The following is a 16,251-nucleotide window of genomic DNA, read 5'->3' as shown; positions in this document are numbered from 1 at the left end:
GGCCCAAGTGTTTGGGCTCTCACCACTCATGTGGGAGATCAGGATGGAGTGCCAGGCCCCTTGGCTTTGGCCTGGCCTTGCCCTGGCCATTGTGGCCATTTGGGGAGTGAGCAAGCAGATGGAAGATCTCTATTTCTCCCTCTCTCTGTAACTCTGCCTTTCAAAGAAAGAAATCTTAAAAAAAAAAAAAAAAAAAAAGTTCTCAGCCTATCTGAAACAGACACAAACCTAACAATATGAAGCAGCCCACAGAAACTATTCAAGAGCTTACAGGAGCATCAGTGTATAGCTATGCTTCTGTTTTTGCTTTTCCCCATGTAAACCCAATACGCTCATAGGACTTGTTCCAGTCAAGAACATCCTGCAACTCTATACAACCTCTACCCTGACCTCACTGACCTCATCTTAATCAGCCTACCTTGTCCTACTGTGCTCTGACCGTAACGGCTGCCTTGCTGGCAGAAGCTTAGGGACTTCTACCCATGGATTTTCATGGCTAAATCATCATCTACTTCAAAGTCTGTGATGAAATCTTCCTTCTCAATGACACCTTATTTAAACTACAAACCAGGTCCTCAGCATGCCTGACCTCCACCTTCCCTGCTTACAGTCCCCTGTGCTGACCGTTTCTAGCACTCCATGTAATTTACGTCCCACCCTGGGAACCCTGTCCAGTAGGAATTTGGGCGTGTTTTATACTTAGATGAATTATCAGTGCCTAGAATAGCCCCTAGCACACATCAGATACTCAAATGCTTGGTGAGTGATTAATAAAAACTCCCATTTTTCAGGGCCAGGACTGTGGCGTAGAATGTTAAAGCCTTCGCCTACAGTGCCAGCATCCCACGTGGGTGCCAGTTCCAGTCCCGGCTGCTCCACTTCTGACCCAGCTCTCTGCTAATGGCCTGGGAAAGCAGTGGAGGCCAGCCCAAGTGCTTGGGCTCCTGAACTTATGTGGATCCGGAAGAAGCAGGCCTCTTTGCTTCATGTTAGCCCAGATCCAGCCATTGTGGCCATCTGAGGAGTAAAGCAGTGGATGGAAGACCTCTCTCTGTCTCTCCCTCTCTTTCTGTCTATAACTGCTTCTTGAATAAATCTTCTATTTTTCTACGTAAAGGTACTGACTGGGACTAATAAAACCACCAATTATTCTCCGCATCTCCCATATACTTAATCAATCTCGACAGTCCAATGATCTGCCTAGTCCCTATGGATTCTGAGTCACACAGTCTAGCACATACTGAGAGACTCAATGTTTTTGGAATTGGTGAAAATTCCATGTTCTGAACACAAGACATGAAGCTTCTCTCAGGGCAGGACAATTCTATTATAAAATCATCCTCGTGAAATTAATGGCAGATCTCTCTCTCTCTCTCTTTTTTTTTTTTTTTTTGCCTTAAGGCAAAGTCAGAAAGGCTGCTGCACCAGTTCACACCCTTTCCCCCACAAGGACAACAAAAAGATGCACTCAAAGATGCCCTAACAGTAAGCATTACCTTAACACACTCAACTCTGAAAGAAACCAGGCCAGTTTAATTAATATCAGTTAGCGGGCTTCATAGGGAATGCTACTTACTTCTACTTTGAGTCTGATTTTCATTAACCTGCTTTGGTAGAGAAACAATGTAGCTGTAGCTGACAGTTTATCATATGCTAATTAAAGTTATAGGAAATAATTTTAAAAACACATTATTTAAAAGCTGGTAGAACAGTTTTTAAAATGATCACACATTCTTGGATGCATCTCCCACCAGGGAGATTGAGACTAGTTCCCCACGTTCTCGCTCTGGGCTATCCTGAGTGATTTGCTTATCACAGACCAGAAAAGGGCATGGAAAGGTGGCCACTGTCACTTGGGAAATGCATATTCCGTCCTGGAGTGCTGGTTGGGATCCAGCTCCCTGCTAACGCACCTGGGAATCAGCAAATGATGGCTCAAATATTTGGGCCCCTGCATCCACATAGGAGACCTGGATGAATTCCAAGCTTCTCCCTGGCCCAGCCCCAGCCATTGTGGCCATTTGGGGAGTAAACCACCTCTCTATAACTATGTCTTTCAAATAAATAAACAAATCTTTTAAAGAATACATAAAAATAAAATTATTATTATTATTATTATTATTTTTGACAGGCAAAGTGGACAGTGAGAGAGAAAGAGAGAAAGGTCTTCCTTTGCCGTTGGTTCACCCTCCAATGGCCGCCGCGGATGGCCATTGGAGGGTGAACCAACAGCAAAAAAGGAAGACCTTTCTCTCTATCTCTCTCTCTCACTGTCCACTCTGCCTGTCGAAAAAAAAAAAAAAAAAAAAAGATCATGGAGTCTCAGCCAGGATCCTTGTCTATCCAATCACCATGCTATCAGGAGTCCACGCCACATGGAGAAGACACAGGAAGGTACTCTGGTAACAGCCTCAGTCTGAGCCAGGCCTCCAAGATGTTGCAGCCCAGGGGATCCCAGGGTGAAGAAGCCTTCAGATGACCCTTGCCTTCAGCCACCTGAGTCGTACCTGCTACTCGAGACTCCCAAGCAAGCCCCAACATTGGAACAAGGACAAGCCAGCCATCCCTACTGACCGAATTTCTGACCCGTGGAAGCTGTGAGCACAGTAAGAAGTCCACACCACAAATCTTTGGGGAGCCTAGCAAATCAAAAATTGGAACACCTGTACTCATCAAAGCCTCTATCTAATTATCATACTTCATTTTCTCACCAATGCAGAGCCAAGATTCCATCAGATATAGATAGGTAACACATCATACAGACTCAGGCTTTAGGACAGGGCAAAGAAATTCTCCGGCACTAACTTTGATAGCAACTGGCCCTTGGTCTCTTAGATCTGTGTACAGAACCAAGGTGACTGTACCTATGTGAAATAACTAGGTAAGTGCTAGAAACATACACAGATCAAGGCACACAGCTTCCAATGAAAACATAACAGAGCATAGCTAGTGTTAACAAGGACCTTCTCATAAGGCTCTAGTGCTGTGTTTGCCACATTAATGTAATACTTTCTTCCTTTAGGAACCTATTCCCAATCCCGAAAATTGTCACAACACTATTCCCAAAAATCTCTTACTAGGGAAAACAAGCATTTATCACATATCAGAAAAAACATTAGAGTAAAACACCAATTTAAGAAAACAGTGTTAAATAAATCAAACTGAGATGTGCCACTTTATTCTTGCTTCTCAAAGCAAAACAAAATCAATCTTGAAGCAAAGTATCACATAACCACAGTGTCAAGGCTGATAATATGCAATTTTTACAAGAGCCAAACTGAATTTAGAAGCATTTAAAAATCAATAAGTAAAGATAATATGTCTCATAGTGGTGATGGAAATAGGTTTTAAAGTAAACAGCAACAGCAACCAAAAACCTCGACTGCTCCTTTTCATTATAACTGTTCGACAGTCAACACTGCCCTCTGGTGATGCAAAATAAAAATCAGGCCGGCGCCGTGGCTTAACAGGCTAATCCTCCTCCATGTGGCACCGGCACACGGGGTTCTAGTCCCGGTTGGGGCGCCGGATTCTGTCTTGGTTGCCCCTCTTCCAGGCCAGCTCTCTGCTGTGGCCAGGGAGTGCAGTGGAGGATGGCCCAAGTGCTTGGGCCCTGCACCTGCATGGGAGACCAGGAGAAACACCTGGCTCCTGGCTTCGGATCAGCACGATGTGCCGGCCGCAGCGGCCATTGGAGGGTGAACCAACGGCAAAAGGAAGACCTTCCTCTCTGTCTCTCTCTCACTATCCACTCTGCCTGTCAAAAAAAAAAAAAAGTTTAAAAAATAAATAAAAATCAAATATCAAAAAGTAAACACACTTAATTCATTTTAATATGTTCAAGCCAAGGCATCTAGCTTAGGATGAGTTTTATTATTTTCTGTTTGCCAAATTAGACATTCTGTAAGAAAGTATTAACTCTGGAGTACTAATCCATAGGAACAGCAGCTCTTTGAATGTGCTGTTAAGGAAACATCACTACACAGGAACTGCATCTTCACCTAGAGTCCTGTAATTCAAGAAAGCCCCTGCGGGCATGGAGGAACAAGAGCACAGCCTCACCACTGCAGGTGAGCCAGCACAGTTCTCAGGGCACGTGCATCTAACACGGACACACGGCCCTGGGAACCAAGGCCTCAGAGCCATGCCGGCTCTGCCAATTAGTGCACCTGACTGCTTATTTTAGGGAAAACCTCAAGAGAAAGCTTTTGGCTGCTCAGTATTTACTGAGCCTAGGAAAGGTAGACTCACCAAGGCTCGTGCCGTCCTGGCCCATGATACACTTCATGGAGGTGATGATCTGCTCCACCACAGGCGGCGACAGGGACGTGGCGTATACTGCGCTGTGCGAATGTGTGCGCAGGTAGTCGATCAGCTCCTGGGGGTTCACAGAGGCAGACAGTTAGAGGCAATGTCAGTGCTGTCCTTCCTGGTGCTGGTGGACTCCTGCCTTCAATGGCGCCATGCAAGGCATGGCGAGGTACACAAGGCGCAGCACGTGAGTACTGTCGGCAGCAACCAGGTCACCAGCACGGCAAGTCCTCTGGCTGGCTTTGTTCTGCTTCTTAAGCATGCCACAACGTAGAAGAAAAACAAATTTTTTTTTTTTTCTTGACAGGCAGAGTTAGACAGTGAGAGACAGACAAAGAGAAAGGTCTTATAAGTGTTTTTTTTTTTTTTTTTTAAACAGGCAGAGTGGATAGTGAGAGAGAGAGAGACAGAGAGAAAGGTCTTCCTTTTTGCTGTTGGTTCACCCTCCAAAGGCCGCCGCGGACGGCACATCTCGCTGATCCGAAGCCACGAGCTAGGTGCTTCTCCTGGTCTCCCATGGGGTGCAGGGCCCAAGCACTTGGGCCATCCTCCACTGCACTCCCGGGCCACAGCAGAGAGCTGGCCTGGAAGAGGGGCAACCGGGACAGGATCGGTGCCCCGACCGGGACTAGAATCCGGTGTGCCCAAGTACTTGGGCCATCCTCTACTGCACTCCCGGGCCATAGCAGAGAGCTGGCCTGGAAGAGGGGCAACCAGGACAGAATCCGGCGCCCCAACCGGGACTAGAACCTGGTGTGCCAGCGCCGCAAGGCAGAGGATTAACCTGTTAAGCCATGGTGCCGGTCGAAGAAAAACCGATTTTAAAGACTCCCACCGCAGACAATGTATCATTTAATGTTATAAATAAGTGTACAAGGCTAAATTAAACAAGGTGTTTGGGTTGCTTCCTCGATACAACAACTCACTTCTACATATTACAGAAAACGTCATGTGTATCTCACCTCATGCCTGCAAAGCTCATCCTGTACCTCTAAGTTAACAATTACCTAGCATCAATTTTAAGGCTGTCTGGATATACTCCAGTTACACAGAAATTTATAAAATGACATAAGCGTGGTAAAATTTAAATAGGAATTCACTGGGTCTTTCATTAGAATGATAATGCCATCTCATTAAGTAATGTTAAAAATCTTTTCTGTCAGTTATTTTTTTTTTTTATTTGAGATCTTTCTGACTTTTTTTTTTTTTTTTTTTTTGACAGGCAGAGTGGACAGTGAGAGAGAGAGACAGAGAGAAAGGTCTTCCTTTTTGCCGTTGGTTCACCCTCCAATGGCCGCTGCGGTAGGCGCGCTGTGGCCGGCACCGCGCTGATCTGATGGCAGGAGCCAGGTGCTTCTCCTGGTCTCCCATGGGGTGCAGGGCCCAAGCACTTGGGCCATCCTCCACTGCACTCCCGGGCCACAGCAGAGAGCTGGCCTGGAAGAGGGGCAACCGGGACAGGATCGGTGCCCCGACCGGGACTAGAATCCGGTGTGCCGGCGCTGCAAGGCGGAGGATTAGCCTACTGAGCCACGGTGCCGGCCATGTCAGTTATTTTTTTTAAAAAGATTTATTTATTTATTTGAAAGGCAGAATTTGAGACGGAGAGATCTTCCATCCAGTGGTTCACTCCCCAAATGGCTGCAATGGCAGGAGCTGGGCCGGTCTGAAGCCAGGAGCTTCTTCCGGGTATCCCATGTGGGTGTCAGGGGCCCAAGGACTTGGATCATCTGCTGCTTTTCCCACACCATTGGAAGGAAGTTGGATTGGAAGCAGAGCAGCTGAGACTCAAACTGGTGCCCATATGGGATGCCAGAGTTGCAGGCAGCAGCTGTTTTACCCACTATGCCATGCAGCTGGCCCCTTCTCATCAGTAGGTCTTTACATAAAACACACACACAGCAGCTCATGTATCAGAAACAAGTAAGGTGACATAAAACACACCTCTAAAACAGTCACTTCAAAAATACTAAAAATTGAACTCTAAAACCTCAAAAGTACAATTATACTGTACTTAAGTGGTCTCCCAAAGTATTACTTTTCTAATTTGGGATTCATAGCAATATAATTTTCTAAAAAGCAACTGACCCTACTAAGTGGGCCTGGTCCTATTAAAAAGAAGGTAGAATGCAGCCTACTGAAAGTGGATAATCCCTAAAAGGGTATCAATTATTAGAACAATTAACACTTCTTAAAGATTCAGTATTGAGTTTTAAGGAGGAAATAATAACATTTATGAGCACCAAGACACGTGGCATGTGTTCTTTATTCTTGCTGCCATGAGTTTTCTGAATAGCAGTTTTATTGAGATATAAACCACAAACCACAGTATTCACCTTTTCAAAGTGTACAATTCAGTGGCTTTGTGTATATTCAAAACTGCACAACCTTCACCATTATTTAATCTATTTTAGAATATTTTCATCACCCTTAGAGGATACTTTGTACCCTACAGCAGTCACTTTCCATTTCCCCATGCCTTCAGCCCCTGACAACTATTAATTACTTCCTGTTTCTATGTCTGCTCTGGACACAACATTCAAAAAACAAAGCACCAAACCCACAATGTGACCTTTTGTGACTAACTTCTTTTACTTAACATAATGTTTTCAAAGTGTATCCATGGTAAAGCATGAACACATTTGAATCCTTACTACAATCTGACAAGCTAGGAATATTTACCTGTATTTTACTGACAAGGAAACTGAAGGACAAAACGATCTTATAAAATAAGCAGAGAAATACTCAAATCCAGGCCTCTGTTTCCAGGATTCTCCATCTCCACCCAGCCACACTAATTATTAGTTGCCTCTGAGTTCACTACAGAATTTTCAGACTGACAAATACTATGCTTTGTTGCACCCCAGAGCTAGCAAAATCCTTTTTCTTTCATTTCTATGTTCACTCATGATGGGTCTGAGTCCAAGGGCAGACCAACTGGTCTCACAGCAGCCTCACTACTTCTGAAACTGTGAGCACAACTCAAACCCCATGGATGACCGTGGCAAACAGGAAGCACCACTGTGTGTTCTTCATAAAAGAGAGTATTCTGTATCTCAGATCAGTGTGGTTTAGAAAGAAGCCCAACTAAGAAAACAACAAACAATGAACAGAACGGGCCTTTAGTTCAGTGGGGGAGACTCCAGAGCCACTCCCCACGCAGCTGAAGTGTGAAGCCTGCTAGCACCAGGAGCCTAAGCCACAAATAAATTCAGCAGCTCTGCACCCCAGTTCGGGTCCCACCTGATACACATCTCCACAGCTGGCATTCTCAGGCCCAGTTACCTTCTTGCCTCCGATGTAGCCTCCAGAAGCACCAAAGCTCTTTGTGAACGTCCCCATCATAACGTCCACATCCTCCGGATCCAGACCAAAGTACTCCACCACACCTCGACCGGTGGGGCCCAGGGCCCCGATGCTGTGCGCCTCGTCGAGATACAAGTACGCTTTGTATTTCTTCTTGAGAGCAATCACTTCAGGAAGGCGAACAATCGATCCCTCCATGCTGATAAAACAGGATTTAAAAAAATACACTGAGGCTTTTCAACTCCCCACGTTAGGAACTGGCCACTTGATTACTAATGTTTTGAGTTTATTGCTTTTTAAATGACTGAACAACATTACCTGTGGTTTTAAACAGACAAAGTTAGAGGAGGCCAGCATGGCTAGGCAGAAGTCTGTGGGAAAGGAGACTGGATCTTTTAAAACAAGCTCAGAATACAACTGATCTTAATTCATGACAGAAAGAATTAAGGTAATAGCAGATTCTTCTAATGTTACAGGCAACATTAGACTTTTTATCACATTGCATATGTAATTAAAATTACACAAAAGAACAAAGAGAAGACAATAAATACAAGATTTCCAAAGTTAATAAAAATATTTCTTAAAATTAAGTGGTAATAGGCCGGCGCCGTGGCTCAACAGGCTAATCCTCCGCCTTGCGGCGCCGGCACACCGGGTTCTAGTCCCGGTCGGGGCACTGATCCTGTCCCGGTTGCCCCTCTTCCAGGCCAGCTCTCTGCTGTGGCCAGGGAGTGCAGTGGAGGATGGCCCAAGTGTTTGGGCTCTGCACCCCATGGGAGACCAGGAGAAGCACCTGGCTCCTGCCATCGGAACAGCGCGGTGCGCCGGCCGCAGCGCGCTACCGCGGCGGCCATTGGAGGGTGAACCAACAGCAAAAGGAAGACCTTTCTCTCTGTCTCTCTTTCTCACTGTCCACTCTGCCTGTCAAAAATAAAAAAAAAATAAAAAAAATAAAAATTAAGTGGTAATTTGTTCTGACATATTAGAATGTGTAGTTCCTGACCCTAACTTCCCTCTACAAACAGTAGAGAACAGACACCAATAGAAAGGAGATTTGGGGGCTGTGTAGAATAATGGAAGGAGCTAAGAAGAATCAGACAAAAAGACTTCTGTTTTAGTGCCGCCTCTGCTTCCAGGTATTTTACCAAGTCATAAACACTACTTCCTGAGTTTCTAGAGGGAGCCAGACTAGTGTTCTTTTCAGCTTAAAACTGTCTAACTTAATGGGTCCAAGTCACAAAGGCAAGAATAATAAAGCAGAATTACCTATAAATTCCTTCCACTAGGATTAAAATTTTCTTCCAGGGCCTTCGGGTCCGGGGCTGACCATAAACAATGGCATCTTTCAATAGCTTCTCCAGGCTTTGCATATCTACAGCACACAAAAAACAAGTGTCACAAAGCATTGTCTTCTTTCCTAACTTGATCCCAGAAATGCAAATATACATTTCTTATTCAGGAAGAGTATCTCAGACAGCAAAGAACATTAACAAGCAGAGTTGCACAGAAAAAAAAAAAAAGGGCAAAATAAGTGAATGACTGCCATCCCGAATTAAAATAAAAATTCAACAAATGTTCAGAACCACCAAAACTTGACTGTGGCAGTTAATGTTCTTAGTTAGCATGCTTATGAAATGGCCAAATTTCTATGCTAAATACCTTGTCATTCAGTTTCAGATATTGGGGTTTAAAGAACCAAACTGTATCCCTAATCCTAATGAGTCACTCAGAAATAAAAGCATTAAAAAGACCAAGCAAGAATGTGATTAAACTATTGAAAACAGATATACCTCCTAAAAAATGAATATGGGCATATCTGTGCATATGCAATCTCCTTAAGTCACCATCTATGATGCCAATATCCTATGTTGGAGCACTAGTTTGAGCTACTGCTTCCGATTCAGCTGCCTGCTAATGTGCTTGGGAAAACAGCAGAGGAGAGCCCAAATGCTTGGGCCTCTCCCACCCTCATGGGAGACTGGATAGAATACTAGGCTCCTGGCTTTGTCCTGGCCTAGACCCTAGCCCTTACAGCCATTTGGGGAGTAAACTAGCAGATGGAAGAACTCTCTCTCCCTAGCTCTTCATCTCGTCACTCTTTCAAATAAATGAAATAAATCTTAAAAACAAAAAAACAGGGGCCGGTGCTGTGGCCTAGTGAGTGAGGCTGCCGCCTGTGGTGCCAGCATCCCATAAGGGTGCTGGTTAGTGTCCCGGCTGCTCCACCTCCAATCCAGCTTTCTGCTGTGGCCTGGGAAAGTAGTGAGAATGGCCCAAGTCCTTGGGCCTCTGGACCCACATGGGAGGCTCGGAATAAGCTCCTGGCTCCTGGCTTCAGACGGGCACAGCCAGTTGGGGAGTGAACAAGCTGATGGAAGACCTCTCTGTCTCTGCCTCTCCTTTTCTCTGTGTATAACTCTGACTTTCAAATAAATAAATAAATCTTTAATAAAAGTGTACCGTCTTAGCTTCCTATGTTTACATATAAGAGGAGAAAGATAAATATTGAGGGGGCTGGCACTATGGTGCAGCAGGTTAACGCCCTGGCCTGAAGCAACGGAATCCCATATGGGCACCATTCAAGATCCGGCTGCTCCACTTCGGATCCACCTCTCTGCTATGGCCTGGGAAAGCAGTGGAAGATGGCCCAAGTCCTTGGGCCCCTGTATCCGCATGGGAGATCAGGAGGAAGCTCCTGGCTCCTGGCTTCGGATCGGTACAGCTCTGGCCATTGTGGCCAATTGGGGAGTGAACTATCAGATGGAAGACCTCTTTCTCTCTCTCTCTCTCTGCCTCTCCTCTATCTGTGTGTAACTCTTTCAAATAAATAAATAAATCTTACAAAAAAAAAAAAAGATTAAAAAAAAGATAAATATTGATTCAAGATTCTAGACAAAATAACCACAGCAGAATGTTTGACTATGTTATGTACTTAAAAAAATTCACTCTCTCTCCTATTATACATTATAACCCCAAATTCCAATATAAATTCAAAAATTTTTTTTTTTTTTTGACAGGCAGAGTGGACAGTGAGAGAGAGAGACAGAGAGAAAGGTCTTCCTTTTTCCGTTGGTTCACACCCTTGTGGCAGGCGCACTGCGGCCGGCACACCGTGCTGATCCGAAGCCAGGAGCCAGGTGCTTATCCTGGTCTCCCATGGGGTGCAGGGCTCAAGGACTTGGGCCATCCTCCACTGCACTCCTGGGCCACAGCAGAGAGTTGGAGTGGAAGAGGGGCAACCGGGACAGAATCTGGCGCCCTGACTGGGACTAGAACCCGGTTTGCCGGCGCAGCAGGCGGAGGATTAGCCTATTGAGTCACGGAGCCGGCCAATTCAAATTTAAAATATAGCACAAAATTCCCGAAAGAAAATATAATAACCTTATTATCTTAGAGTGGGATAGGCATTAAATAAAATCTGAAAGTTGTAAAATATAACAAACATTTTAATGAGTGTGCACAGTAACACACTAAAAAAGGTTTAAAAAAATAAAAGAGTGCAACATAAAAGATAATATAAAGGACAATACAGTCAATAAAGGAGAAACAGTTTGCAAATGGCCAATTTATAAAGAAAGACCTACAAATAGCTACATAAAAAGTTCTACATCTAATAAAGAAATTAAAAAACTGTATTATCTACTTATTAGATGCAAAAATATTTTAAATGATTCATAATATTCATGTTGGCCAGTGAACAGAAACAGTCACTGTCAGGTGGAGTAAAAATTGGTATAGTGCTTACAGGAAATTTGGAAAAGCATTAAAATTTATACCCTTTTAAGTAGGCGTTCTGAGACACTAGGAATTAATCATATAATTGTGCAAAAATGTCAATATAGTGCTACTCCTACCAGAAACATTTAGAAACCACCTTAGTGTCTGAATGATGGGTTGACTTAGCTAGCAGCATTAAAGGATGAGGTGGCGTTATGTGTGCTGACAATCACCCTTCACAATGTATTTGGAGTTTAATAAGATCTAATTTACATAAAAAACATCTGTATTCTCACCGTAGAACATATTGGACAAGAAAAAGAAAAAAACTATTACCATCCTAATCCTTACATCTAGAGGTGTGGAGCTAGTCTTTTGGTACACGTTCTAGACTTTCATCTGCACCTGTAGTACTCATTTTGACAGAAGATGATATTAAACACATAGTTTGGGAGCCAGCACTGTGGCGCAGCAGCTTAATGCCCTGGCCTGAAGTCCTGGCATTCCATATGGGCGCCAGTTCGAGAACCAGCTCCTCCACTAATCCAGCTCTGTGCTATGGCCTGGAAAAGCAGTGGAAGATGGCCCAAGTCCTTGGGCTCCTGCATCCGAATGGGAGACCTGGAAGAAGCTCCTGGCTCCTGGCTTTGGATTGGCGCAGCTCCAGCTGTTGAGGCCATCTGGGGAGTGAACCAGTGGACGGAAGACCTCTCTCTCTCTCTGCCTCTCCTCTCTCTGTGTAACTCTTACTTGCAAATAAAAAATAAATCTTTAAAAAAAAAACACATCCTCATGTGTGAGTGTTTTGACTATGAAAGCTATGCATTTTTATAGTAAATGATAGAATAATACACAGATAAATTTCCATAAGGGAGAAAATCTTTTGGCTTAGAGCTTTCTTTTCCTGTGCTCTTTCAGCATCTGCTCATATTTGTGTTCCAGTGTCTGTCCTTTGCACTCAAAGTACTGGTCTATTTATTGTCTCTTCATTAACAAGTCAGAGATGATTCAGATTAGAGACCCTAGTATTCATCTCAATACCCTTGTGCTATGCCAAGATACACTGCAGGCATCTAGTACGTATATGTGAACAAATCAGTTGCAAACAAGGAAAAGAGATGGGAAACTTGAAAGTCAAATAAAAGGTGAAGATTATAGATTGTATTTTGTATGAAAAGCTTCCTTCAACCTCTATTTTTAATCCAAAAAGGAAAAGAGTAACTTTTTAAAGACTGGACCAGAAGAACATTTAAATGTCGCTACTTCTTGGGGCCGGCGCTGTAGCATAGTGGGTAAAGCCGCCACCTGCAGTGCTAGCATCCCACATGGGCATCAGTTCAAGTCCTGGCTGCTCTATTTCCGATCCAGCTCTCTGCTATGGCCTGGGAAAGCAGTAGAAGATGGCCCAGGTCCTTGGGCCCCTGCACCCATGTGGGAGATCCAGAAGAAGCTCCTGGCTCCTGGCTTCGGATCGGTGCAGCTCCAGCCATTGCGGCCAACTGGGGAGTGAACCAGAGGATGGAAGACTTCTCTCTCTCTCTCTCTCTCTTTCTCTCTCTCTCTCTCAGTCTCCGCTTCTCTGTAACTCTGTATTTCAAATAAATAAATCTTTAAAAGATAAATAAATGTTGCTACTGCAGCTCTATTTGTTTTCTCAATTATTAATGTAACTAGTGTTACCACCGCCAAAGAATATTAAGCAAGAGTTAGTGGTGACTTTCATGACAAACTCACTGTTGTGTTTGAAGATCCGAATGGTTGCTCCCGACAGTCTGGCTCCCAGAACCAGTGATGCATGGTTCAGCTCATCACTCAGAATCAGGCAACCCTGCAGTCACAAGCACAAGACAGTAAGAGGCCGGGCAGAGGGTGGGGAAGGGAGGTTTAGTTATATAAATCACGAAGTATGACCATCACTAATAACTACAGCCTTTTAAGGAAAACTTGAATGACAGCGAATCCATCAATTTTTAAATAGTATGCATGACAATTTTTTAAAAAGATGTATTTATTTGAAAGGCAGAGTTACACAGAGAGAGGGACAGACAGAGAAATATTTCTCATCTGATTTCCCTCTGATGCCTTTGGTTTACTCTCCAAATGGCTGCAACAGCCAGGACTGGGCCAGGCTGAAGCCAGGAGTCAGAAACTCCATCTGGGTCTCCCACAAAGGTACAGGGCCCCAAATGCTTGGGTCATCCTATACTGCTTTCCCAGATGTTTTAGCCAGGAGCAGGATTGGAAGTGAAGCAGTGAGGACTTGAACCAAACTCATATGGTATGCTAGCACTGCAGGTGGTGGCTTAACCCGCTGTGCTACACACTGGCCCTGACAATTTTTTTTTTCAGACATCTTAGCAGTAGATGCAAAATTCTAGCCTTTTAATTTAATATCTTCAGTACTGTGACTGACTTAAATATTCAGATACATAGCAACAGGTATTTATTTATATGTAAAATTCTCATATATCAGATGGTCTTTAAAAAGTTGTGATTTCTTTGATTTAAGGGAATTCCAAATGAGTTTTCACACAAGGTACTGCTTAGTATGGTAAGTAGCAGCTGAGAGGGTCAAGCCTTTGGAAATGGTGTTGTGTCTCTACTACCAACTATGCAGCATTCAGGGAGGATCCTACTTATTAAGCTTTTTCCCCCATAACACTGAATGTGAGCTTCAGTCTTGCCCTACAGTGTTTTGAATAAGCTTTTACTTTAACGCACAAACACAGGTTGCTGCTGAAGCGATCAGAAAAGGCTGCAGCTCTCGGTTTTTTATTCTTGCCCCCTCCCACCTGTCTCCAGTTTTTATGCTTCCATCTCTGTAACATCTGAACACAGAAACAAGTTTCTCTCTGCGAAAGATGGCTTCAAAATATCCAATTAGATAGAAAAGAGATACAGAAAACATATAATACACTTCCATGAGAATAAAAGGAGGTATATAGACACATTGGGTGGATCTGTAAGAAATTAAGACAGCAGTTGTCTAAAATTTTTACTGTGTGTACAGCTTTTATTATGAAGATACAAAAGATACTGGTTAAAAATGTCTAGATAAAAATGAAGAAAGGTAGAGTTAGAGATATTCATATGGAGTCTTGGTTTTTAAAATTTACACCTATGAGGGGTCTTTGAAACATTCTTCAAAATGTACATGGAAAAATGTACACTACCTTTTTTAAAAATTTTAAATTTATCTTCACTGTATCTGAAAGGCAGAGAGAGAAAGATATCTTCCACGTACTGGTTCACTGCCCAAATGTCCATAACAACAAGGGCTGAGCCAGGCCAAAGCTAGGAGAGGGAACTCAATCTGAGTCTCCCACACGAATAGCAGGGACCCAAGTACTTGAGCCATCACCTGCTGTCTCCCAGGGTGAGCATTAGCAGGACCCTAGGCTGAAGCAGAATACCCAGGACTTAATCAGGCCCTCTGATATGGATGGAGATATCCCAAGTGATGATTTAATCACTGGGTCAAGCACCCATCCACTATTTTTTAATTCCAAAAGCACTTTTTTTTAAAAATCTATTTATTTATTTGAAAGACATAATTACACAGAGAAAGTAAGATACAGAGAGAGAAATCTTCTACCTGCTGGTTTACTCCCCAAATGGCTGCAATGACCAGGGCTGGGCCAGGAGGAAGCCAGGAGCCAGGAGCTTCTCCTAGGTCTCCCAGGTGGGTGTAGGGGCCCAGGGAATGGGCTGTCTTCTGCTGCTTTCTCAGGCTCAGTAGCAGGGAGCTGGATCAGAAGTGGAGCAGCTGGGACTCAAACTGCTGCCCATATGGGATGTCAGCATCGCAGGTAGCAGCTTAACTTTGTATGCCACAACACCAACTCCCACAAACTTTTTCAAGTACTCTCCTCCATAGGCATATGCACATACACAGGAGTGTGTGTACGCATGTGTTAGTGTACAAATACACATTCTCTAGCTCTATCCACTGTGGGATGAGAATTGATACCCTTGCAGCAATAATACACCTAGTCCCCAGAACTTGGTTTCTAAGCACCACTCTCCAATAAAAAACAGCAAGGTTCCTTGGAGAACTGATTGATTGCAAACCTGGGGTAAGGAAAAATAGAAGACAAGCCTGGAATATCTTATCACACCAGAAAGTATGAAAAAAGGTTGCTGGGGTGGGCACTACGGTTAAGATGCCTGCATCCCATACCAGAGCCCTCAGGCGTACAGTGGGCATTTGAGGAGTGAACCAGTGGATAGAAGATATTTCTCTCTCTGCCTTTCAAATAAATGAAAATAAATAAACTTTTTAAAAAATTGCTGCATATTCAAAGGACACAGAATCCTACCCAAATGAGCTCCCAATGGTCAAAACTAAAACAAAAAAACCAACCATGTTGGATTATAATCCAAATAATCAAAGATTCATGAATTCTTACTGAGACAGAAGAATCAACAAGTTTTCATTACACACAAATTCCAAAGTACTGAAGAAATGAGAAAACTATCCATTAGAATATCAATGTCATAAGCACTACAGGCAAGATCTACAGATGCATGCTAAAGTGGGTAAAAGTTTAAAAATTCTATTTTTACAGTCCTCTGCTACAATATTTAGTAATTACCGAGGAAAAAGTAGTAAGTTTATGGTGGAAAATCCTAACAAAACCTTAGCCAAGTCATCATGATTTACATCAGCGATAACATACATCAAAGCCATGCACCTGCCAACATACAGACACGCCGAGAAGGGCATCACCTCTGTGGTATCCTTCTCAATAAGGCATGGCCTCAATGAATCATGATGGCACAGCAGACAAACCTGACCCTAGACACATTCTACAATGTAAGGGACCAGTATGCCACAAGTGTCAAGTTCATTAAAGACAAAAGGAGACAGGAACCATCACAGATTGAAGAGCTACAACTAAATGAATGTGGATCCTC

General features: G+C 43.6%; 1 protein-coding gene across 1 annotated transcript in view; it reads right to left on the bottom strand.

Moving 5' to 3' along the window:
• SPTLC2 (serine palmitoyltransferase long chain base subunit 2) overlaps positions 1 to 16,251 on the bottom strand; it is a 112,465-nt gene that overhangs the window by 29,050 nt on the left and 67,164 nt on the right. The window contains exons 6-9 of the mRNA XM_062181242.1: positions 13,069 to 13,162; positions 8,884 to 8,989; positions 7,597 to 7,816; positions 4,252 to 4,378 (exon numbers count right to left, since the gene is read on the bottom strand). Of these exons, the coding sequence (XP_062037226.1) occupies positions 4,252 to 4,378; positions 7,597 to 7,816; positions 8,884 to 8,989; positions 13,069 to 13,162 (547 nt within the window). The remainder of the gene's footprint in view (positions 1 to 4,251; positions 4,379 to 7,596; positions 7,817 to 8,883; positions 8,990 to 13,068; positions 13,163 to 16,251) is intronic.

The sequence above is a fragment of the Lepus europaeus genome, chromosome 22 (assembly GCF_033115175.1).
Source record: "Lepus europaeus isolate LE1 chromosome 22, mLepTim1.pri, whole genome shotgun sequence".
In the NCBI taxonomy this organism is placed as follows: Eukaryota; Metazoa; Chordata; class Mammalia; order Lagomorpha; family Leporidae; genus Lepus; species Lepus europaeus.
This window is presented reverse-complemented; position numbering and strand designations above follow the sequence as displayed.